This window comes from Boleophthalmus pectinirostris, unplaced genomic scaffold, assembly GCF_026225935.1.
Source record: "Boleophthalmus pectinirostris isolate CB_2022bp ecotype Guang Dong unplaced genomic scaffold, ASM2622593v1 HiC_scaffold_1, whole genome shotgun sequence".
In the NCBI taxonomy this organism is placed as follows: Eukaryota; Metazoa; Chordata; class Actinopteri; order Gobiiformes; family Gobiidae; genus Boleophthalmus; species Boleophthalmus pectinirostris.
The window spans coordinates 31,926,326-31,936,238 of record NW_026570970.1 but is presented as its reverse complement, the minus strand read 5'-3'; the positions used below and the strand labels follow the sequence as shown (position 1 = coordinate 31,936,238).

Sequence of the window (9,913 nt, the reverse complement as noted above, 5' to 3'; positions counted from 1 at the left end):
TTAGAGTGTGTTTAATTTTCCTCAATCCTGCAACTGCTTTTTGTTTTTATTTATTGTACAATTTACAACCATCTCCTGCAAAGTTTATAACCTCTCCAGCCTTGCCAGTAGCTAAAAAAATCAGCCTTTTTCTCAAACTCAGAGCTATAAAGCTATCAAACTGCTTACTATAATATTTCATAGTCAACAATAGAGAAGCAATCTGCCAAGGAAATACTGCAAACACATTGAGAAGTGTCGCAAGTTTATTTGGTGAAATGCATTTTATGCTGTTAGTAAACAGAGTTTATACAGTTTATGCAGTACACTTAAAGGTGCACTGTGGAACTTTTCTGGTGGAGACTCTGCAGCTTGATTGTCTCCATGAAGATGTAACTGCTTTGCATGGAATGTTAAACAGTATGGCATTAAACGTACAGTATGTATTTCACATTTATTTAATTAGAGGTGGTTTGTTGATCAAAAATACATTGAAAAACATGTATTCCTACTGTGATTGGGTGTGCTCCACAGATCAGACTTGTTTGTCTGCATGAAGTTCAATGCCATACTGTGGAACATTACAGACAAATCAGTGAAAAGAAGTGGTGTGCCCTCTGTACAGTGCACCTTTGATAAACATTGTATGAATAAATATAGATGGGGTGTGATGCTAACTGTGGGGACTCCTCTGCCTGAAGCTCTTACTCAAATTCGACTTTATCAGAGCTTTATTTTAACACAATTTCTCCCACGTGACGTCACTACAAAGTATCAGTTGAGCTGTTGATGACATAGGCCTAATCATCACATATTCTGATCATTAATCATTAATTCATAATTTAAAAACATCTATGGATAACAACGTTTCTAATACATGTGCACGTTCATTTCTACTCAGATACATCTTACATCATTCTGAGTCATTCATGATTAAAACCAAGCTCCTGTGCCACAGCAGGGCAACTGTGGTTTGACTTGGTCTGATCCCACACCAAGATCAAAACCTTTGAAAATATTCAGAATTACCCCAATGTCATGGCGATGGTGTAAATCTCCTGAATGAAACACAGACATGTTTTACAGCAGATGCCGGGTAAATCTGCAAATAACATTCTCCAGACAGCTTTCACATTGGGTTTCATGTGTTGCTTTGTAGAGACAAAATAAAATCAAAAATAAAAAAGATAACATTACATTTGAACATGTGAATGAATTGAATGAATCAATTGAATGAATAGCTTTTTATGACAAGATATAACTACAAAATGGAAATGATTATTGAAACTGAGAATAACAATTGTAGTATCTCATATTTAAATATATATTAGTATAATGAACTCAATTTGGTTTTATTCCACTAATTATTGGTTAATGCACCCTTTATTCTTTAATGATAACAGATCAGTGTGGGAAAAGAAGCTACAAAATCACTGTTACTTCATCATAATATTACTCATATAGTAGAAGTCTAAAAAGGGCAACAAAAGGGGAACTACTACTCAAGTTACTGCCTGGGCATATCATTTTCAAAGGATAGACCTAACTTTCAAAAGTAGTGTCTGAAAGCTACAATTAGAAGTACTTTACTTAACTTAAAGGTAAATGTAACTGTTTGATGCATAGTTGAAGTTGGTCAGAACAAACCCTCTGATCTACAGTATGATGTCGCTCAATTTGTATGTACAGCTTAATGATTGATAAAGTCCAGTATTTACATCAACGTCACATGAAAACCTGCTTGTAAATGAAGTCCACTGATGCTTTGCTCAGTGAGAGAGCCAGTCCCTGTCAGCTGAGACAGAGGGTCTGTGGGCTCGCAGAAAAAACACATTTCTTCTCGTCACTCTTCGTCCGAATCGCCCGACCGGTCTGATGCCTCTTCCTGTGTACCACGCTTTGATATCTGGATCTAAACATCAATAAAAAATACTTATTAAATGCAGTGTATAATTAATTCGATCTTCAGTCACACACTCATTTTTACATGTTTACAGACAGAGGAAGGACACAAAACAAGCACAAAACTACCTTTGTGCAGTGGGCAAAAGTCTTTACCAAATCACCAAGACTTAAAGGGCCTATATTATTTTCTGTTTTATATTATAATGTTGCTTCCTCACCAAAAACAGACCTGAAGTTGTGTTTTGTTTCTTTGCTTTGTTTCACTTTTCCATTCCATACACCTTCACTAGAGCCATTTGATTGATTGCAGCCCTGGAATTACCAGTCTCTACTAAAGGTAAAAGGAGCTGTTAACTTTAAACCACTGCTTCAAGACATCACAAGGTGGAACATTTTGAGCTTTGGAGACAACATTCCAACATGGCTTAAAGTAAAAAAAAAATCTATTTTGTGTAATATAGAAACTCTAAAGTTGCGCTATTTAACTTTTGTAACATAAACATGTCTTACCTCTGATAGTCATGGCTGCTCCCGGATGAGATGAACTGAGAGTTTGAGTCAGCATCAGTATGAGAGCTAAGACCACAGCAAACACACGCATCTCAGTTTCACCTGAGATAAAACACAGTGAATTTTTTTATTTAGTATTGTAAAAACTCCACAAAGCAAAACACAACTGAGAGGCTGAGCTCACCCTAATGGTTTTGACCTGATGGTTTAGGTGTGGTCTAGTCCAGGTTTAGTCCTAGTTTAGTCCTAGTTTACTCCCAATTTTATGTGGTGTATACAAGTGTGAATTCAAGTGTCACAAAATCATTTGATATTGAAAAAAGAAAAGTTTTATAATGGACCCTATACATTTACACAATAATACATTATATGGCATTTAAAGGGCCCATATCACGCTGTTTTCTGATCTGTGCTATAAAGTTGTAGTTAATTTGACAATGACATCACAAGGTAAAACAAAGCATTTTGGAGATGTAGACAGACTAATTATAAAGAATTACTTAAACATGTGTGAATGAAACTCAACTCCAGTTTTGTTTTTGATGAGGCAACATTATAACATGGCTTAAAACTCACAAGAGTCAGTTTTTGTATAACTGAATATATAGTATAAAATAGTAAAACAAAAAATACTTACCTGGAGAAAATGGAGACTTAAGCACAAAATGAATGTTCCTTCAAGTAGAACTAGAAAAACAAAATAATACATTTAAAAATAATTATGCTCAAATATATGAATTTAAAATAATCATTAATTGAAATAGTATATCATTCAAGAGCTTCTTACCTGTAGTCTATTGTTCTGGCGAGGTTTGTCTCAGTGCCCGGCTTTTATTAGTGAAGGAGGAGCATCAATTTGTCAGGCTGATGTCACTGATTCATTTTCATGCATTTCTATTTACACATCTTTTAAATCAGAAAGTGCATTCACGTCAATATGCAGTCAGTAATATACATGCCGGTTGATCAGGCTGGGGCATAAAGACACCAATAACACTTCAAGAATGAAAATGTGTCATTCATTTTATATTTGCCGACTGCAGTAATAAGATGTTCCAGTATGCTATAGATGTCGTCATATTTCTATACACATACTTTAACTTCATTTATCAACACAACACAACATATAGATACACGCTATTGTTAGTTCGGCTAATAAAGTTTATTGTTCATTGCATACTTAATCATGGATGAAATATTCTGCAGTGAGTCATGCTGGGGGTGTTCTACATGTACTTCTATGGTGACATGTTTCTGTAGTTACCACGGTGACACTATACACATATTAAAACTTTTTTGCTTTAAGATACAAAATGGATTTAAACAACAGGAGATTGATTTTAAAAAAAAAAAAAAAAAAAAAAAAAAAAAAACGACAGTGACTAACTAAAAAAAAAAAAAAAAAGTGTTACATTAAAGATCAGCTTAACAAGTTTCAGACAGAGTACTGCTTCCAGTTAGCATCACACCCCCAGGGTACGTTGACGACATCAGATGCAAAGTATCAATAAAGAGAAAAAAAAAAAGAACAGATTCAAAATATCAACAGTAATTTATATAGCAATTTATATACTTTTTGTACTTTAAATGTGCAATTCTGGTTCATGATGGAATGTTTAAATTATTTCAGATACACAAATGATTTAAAAGAGCTTTAAAATGTTAAACAGACAATTTTAAATAACCACTTCATGATAAAATGTTATAAGATGTATTTAAAATATACCTGCTTTAACCTGTATACCATTACTGAAATGCAGTACAAAGTAAAGTATCTCTTAAAGGGACAGTTCGGAATTTTGGACATAGGGCCTCTTTTTCTAGTGAGCCAGAGTGTTGGAGACGTGTGGAGACACTTTTTTAAAAAAATTCCTTCCAGTCCTTGTATTTGCAGAGGTCACTGGTGCTAGGCTAGTGCATGTCAATGGCCATAGTTAGCCTGCTACTAAAAACAGTCTTACCCACTCCACAAACAGTGTTGGGAAGGTTACTTTTAAAATGTATTCCCCTACAGATTACAGATTATATACTCCAAAATGTAGTTTGTAACGTAATCCACTAAATTACTTAAAGTGAGTAACGTAATCTGAATATTTTGGATTACTTGATATTGTCATGTTTTTTAAAACTACATGAATGTGCCAACCACATCCTGAAAATTCCTGTTTGTTCTCTTCAAATTGTCTGTTGAGTCCAAGTCTCCATGAACAGACTTTTGTTTGAAGAAAAGACCAGGATCTTAACATCAGATGTTTTATCTGCTAAAAGAAAAAAACAAAAACAAAAAACAAAAAACAAAAAAAAAACAGACTTTACTTAACCAGATTAAAAATATTATTGATAGAGAAATTATTTTTATATGAGATCACTGCTGCCTGGCTTAGTCCTGGTTTAGACCAGGTTTAGTCCTGGTTTAGTCCTGGTTTAGTCCTGGTTTTAGTTCTGGTTTAGTCCTGGTTTAGTCTTGGTTTTAGTCCTGCTTTAGTCCTGGTTTAGTCCTGCTTTAGTACTCGTTTTAGTCCTGGTTTAGTCCTGGTTTAGACCAGGTTTAGTCCTGGTTTAGTCCTGGTTTTAGTTCTGGTTTAGTCCTAGTTTAGTCCTGGTTTAGTTCTGGTTTAGACCGGGTTTAGTCCAGGTTTAGTCCTGGTTTTAGTCCTGGTTTAGTCCTGGTTTAGACCTGGTTTAGTCCTGGTTTAGTCCTGGTTTTAGTCCTGGTTTTAGTCCTGGTTTTAGTTCCTGGTTTGGACCGGGTCTGGTCCTGTTTTAGTCCTGGTTTTAGTCCTGGTTTTAGTCCTGGTTTTAGTCCTGGTTTAGTCCTGATTTTAGTCCTGGTTTTAGTCCTGGTTTAGTCCTGATTTTAGTCCTGGTTTTAGTCCTGGTTTAGTCCTGGTTTTAGTCCTGCTTTAATTTAGGTTTTTTGGTTTAGCCCAAAATGTGAAAACCATAAAATATCGCCGTGTAATCCATTTATTTCAACAAAGTAACTGTAATCCAATTACCACTCATGGAAACAGTAACTGTAACTGAATACAGTTACTCATAATTTGTACTCTGATTACGTAACTCCGGTACATGTAATCCATTACTCCCCAACACTGTCCACAAAGCACCCAAAGCAAATCTGTTATTACACCAGACTGTCAGTGTAAAAGTCTGTGTTTATAGAATAATGTTTGAAACAAAACATAACTTGTATCGCGTGAATCATCGCATTTTGAGGGACTATTTCCTCATATATCAGTCCATCTGCCAAGCTTTCTATCAGGAAGTACAACTTGCTGCTGCTGCTGCTCAGACATAAATCCTTCAAATGCAAGGCTGGTTTTACTTCTAAAATTATCCTATTGACACCGACATTCACATCGACAGTCTGGTGTAATAATAAATTTGCTTCGGGTGTTTTGTGGAGTAGGTAAGACTGTTTTTAGTGGCAGGCTAACTATGGCCATTGACATGCACTAGCCTAGCACCAGCGACCTCTGCAAATACAAGGACTGGATGATATATTTAAGAAAGTGTCTCCGCACGTCTCCAACACTCTGGCTCACTAGGAAATGAGGCCCTATGTCCAAAATTCCAAACTGTCCCTTTAACAGTAAAACATATTGCTATTACTGCTAAGCTGTTTCAAGCACGGATAATAGTTCATTAAGATAATATAACCTACAACTTGAGAGTACTCACAGCAATATTATTAGCAATATAAGTATTTACAAAGCCTTAATTAACACCCTAACCCATAATTTAGTACTAAGCCTACTTATGAGTATAGATGTATGCTGTGACTTTAGGTAATATCTGTTTAATTTGTGGTCAGTTGAAACCATATTTTTGACTATTTCCATCAACCTGCTCAGGGGCTACAGGGGTAAATTAGCATTCATTCTATAAGCAGGCAGCAGCATAATTCCTATGATTTTAGTCTTGGTTGATGTATTATTGCGCACTGCCCATGTGCAAATAAAAGCAAACCATACCATACCATTGTTCTTAATAAAGAATTTGCGTATTCATTATGTATTCAGTCTTTCTTCATGCTTCAAGGCTAATATAGTTTAGTTATTATAAAAACTGTATCTTCTCTTGTGTTTGTCACTGTATTCAATGTACCATTAAAAAAACACTAAAATTTTGTTCAGTTTTATGTCAACAGGCAACACAGGAAAATGTTCAGTTTGAGTCTAATTTGGTTGAAAATGTCTCCTTCTCCCGCATTCCTCTGAAATCCCTCTGGAAATGAGCTCCATCAAATCACACTGAGGCGGCGTCTTATGAGCCCTGTGTCATAACCGGCTTCTGTGAAGAGAGAGAGAGGAGAGGAGGGAGGAGGGGGGTAAAGGGACAGAGGGAGGGTGACAGATAGACAGAAGGAGAGAGAGGCGAGAGAAAATGGTTGAAGGAGTGGAGAGAGAGAAAAAGAAAGGCAGAGAGAAAAAACGAGAGGGTGGTGTTTCAGAAGGAGAGGGAGAGAAAGAGGGAGACAGAGAGAGTGGGTGGGTGGAAAAAGAGGGATAGTGGACAGCCAGTGAGAGTAAAAATGAAGTAGGAGAGAAGTAAGGAGAGAAAGAGGGTTAAAGGGAGAGATGGAGAGAGAATAAAGACAGACACAAAGGGAGAGGGAGGAAAGAGAGAAAGGAGGGAGGGAGAGAGATGGACAGACAATGATGAGAGAGAGAGAATCAATTAGACAATTTCCTTAAGAAGTGCATGACAAATTGCAAAGTAATAAATCACCCAAGCACAAATCATTGTCATTTAAAAGTAAAGAGAAATCAGACAAGCTTAAAGGTCCTATACTGCACCAAATTCACTCTTATTAACTTTAAATCATGTTGTTGATCATGCTGTTACCTCCTCAAAACCATACCTGCAGTTTGTGCTTAGTTTCATTCACACATGAGTAATCTGGCGTTATTAGTCGGTCTACATCGCCAAAGCTCAAAATGCTCTGTTCCACCTTGTGAAATTAAGTAGTGTTAGTGTTAGTTTTCACAGTAACAGCTACCTTTTATGAAATATATAATTTGTTCCATTAGATTTAGAATTTTAAATACCACTTAATTTCTCACTTTTTTAACTCTGAAAAAAGATGTTTGAATTATTTTTATTCTGAATTTTAGTTGCCAAAATTTTAAGTATACTTTTTCAATATGTTTTAAATTCAAAATTTTAAAAATTCACCTTTTAAATGTTCAGCACATATATTTTCAAGCCCTCAAATTCAACAGTCAAAATTCAGAGTGTATAATTCACAGTGAAAAATTTCTCCGCAAAGATTCATGATGCCAAGGCAAAAGCAATCGATCGATCATTTTTGAGTGAGGAGGACAGAGGCTCTTTCTCATCTGTGGGCAGGTTTACACTTAAGAAATAAAAGAGATGAGGTTTGGATGAGGCTAATTCTGACCAAGCAGTTTGGTTCATTGTACCATTTCCTGCTTGTTACTAAATTAGATCAGATCACTTTGGATCTATCATTTCTGCCTTGGCATCTTGGTTCTTTACCGTGATATTTTTCACTGCGAATTTGACACTCTGAATTTTGACTGTTGAATTTGAAGCCTTTGCTAAATATTTAAAAGGTGATTTTTTTTATATATTGAATTTTAAACACTTTGAAAATTTGCACTTAAAATTTCAGCAACTAAAATTCAGAATAAAAATAATTCAAGCATGTTTTATCAGAGTTAAAAACATTCAAAGTGAGAAATTCAATGGCATTTAAAATTCAAAATCAGATGAAAGAAATTATCTTCCATACCATTTGCCTTTTGATCACTAGAGAGTGGAAATTCCAGGGCTGAAATCTTCCGAATGACACTATTGAAGGTGTATAGAGTTTAAAAACACAAAAGAGCACTTCCTGTATTACGACATGACATCACAAGGTGAACAGAGTGTTTTCTGTTTGAGAGAAGATCTCTGCTTAAATATGCAGGGTTTCTGTGTTTAACAAGTGAATGAAACAAAAGACAACTCCAGGTATGTCTGTGATGAGGAAACAACATTATAACATAGATCAGAAAATAGTAGAATATAGGTCCTTTAAAATGCTTATTATTATTTTTCATTGTCTTAGTAAAGCATCTACATCTACAGAACTCACCAATTATAATGAAAGAACACACACAGATCAATGCAACAGCAACACTGCAAAAGGAGGAACTAATGAAAATACCAAGCAAACATCAAAGCTCACCTTCTCCATTTATAACAGCAAAATTGATTTTAATTTACTGTTCAATCATCATTTCTTGAGTAGCGCAGTTTTAAAGTCTTGAAAATGAGCTTTGATACTGAAGAATGAAACTAAACATTAAAATTAAAAAACAACTGTTTTACATCTAATCAATAAAAATAAAATGCAGGAGTCAGAGCACGTGATTGGACATAAGCATCACACGATCGCAAGCACTGAAAGCTAAGACAGCAAAGAAAAAGTTCACTGCCACCAACAAGTTTATATTCATGAAACAATTGCAATTGTAAATTTTGATTTGATGTTTTTTGTGTGTTGAGTTGATAAAATAAAACTAGTGGCAGTGAACTCTGAATTGGCACCAGCGCTGCAGGGGTCATACCGCACTCTTTGCCTGAGGTTGGGGTTTCTTGACTGGGCTTCTCTGAGTCAAAGAGCCCCTGTAGCAGCAGTTCCTCACAAATTTGTCGGTCTGGGCTGAAAATATACATTTGTGTTCTGTACTGAGATCTAAAGCACTGTTAACTGTAGTAAAACTATCATTTCCTTTCACTGATAATCCAATCATTACCTCCTTCTATCCCTCTGAAATACCACCAATAATCCCCATGAGGGGTGGGGGGGTGTAGTCAATATTTGTAGTAAGAATAATGTTACTTTAAAATATTAGTTAATATTAAAATATTAGTATTAGACTAAAAAAGTAATTTCATGTGTTGTACTTTGCCTTTTGACATGAGACTTTCCAACAGTGGGAAGAGTAACTAAAACTTAAAATTTTTTTTTAAAAGAAAATGACAAAATATTACTCAAGTAGAAGTAAAAGTAACATGTCAGGGAAAACCCTGTACAGTACATTTTTTTCAAAAGGTAACTGAAGTACTAAATGCAGCTGAGTACTACCCACTACTGACTTCATGTACTCTTTCAATACGCACTAAAACTCCATTCATTGGCCTTCCTATTGGCCTCCTGGTTTCCTGGCAGCTCTAAACAAAACTGGATTTCATAAGCACTGGATTCAACAGTCTGACATGCCTGCCTTTCCATCAATGATTTTCTATGAAGAATGACTTTTCTATTCATGAGGTTTCCATAAATAGATTCATATATCTGTGAAGCCACATATTTAATTACAGAACACTTCATCTACAACAATTCTTTTGCATTATATTGGTAATACAAACAGCAGTCTCTCTATAACATAAATAACTACTTAACAAATGTCCTCCATGCAGAGCCTTTCTAAACTATAAGGAGAAATTCAGTTAGACAACATATGAGCATCCTGTGTGAGCAACTGGTATGCCTTTGAGAATT

At 35.3% G+C, this 9,913-nt stretch overlaps 1 protein-coding gene across 1 annotated transcript in view; it reads right to left on the bottom strand.

Annotated features, from left to right (window-relative positions):
- Positions 1-6,603: 6,603 nt before the first annotated feature.
- Positions 6,604-9,913, bottom strand: part of mlphb (melanophilin b) — a 40,588-nt gene continuing 37,278 nt past the window's right edge. Inside the window, 2 exon segments of the mRNA XM_055150415.1 lie at positions 6,604-6,690; positions 8,976-9,070. Of these exon segments, the coding sequence (XP_055006390.1) occupies positions 6,664-6,690; positions 8,976-9,070 (122 nt within the window). The 3' untranslated portion in view covers positions 6,604-6,663.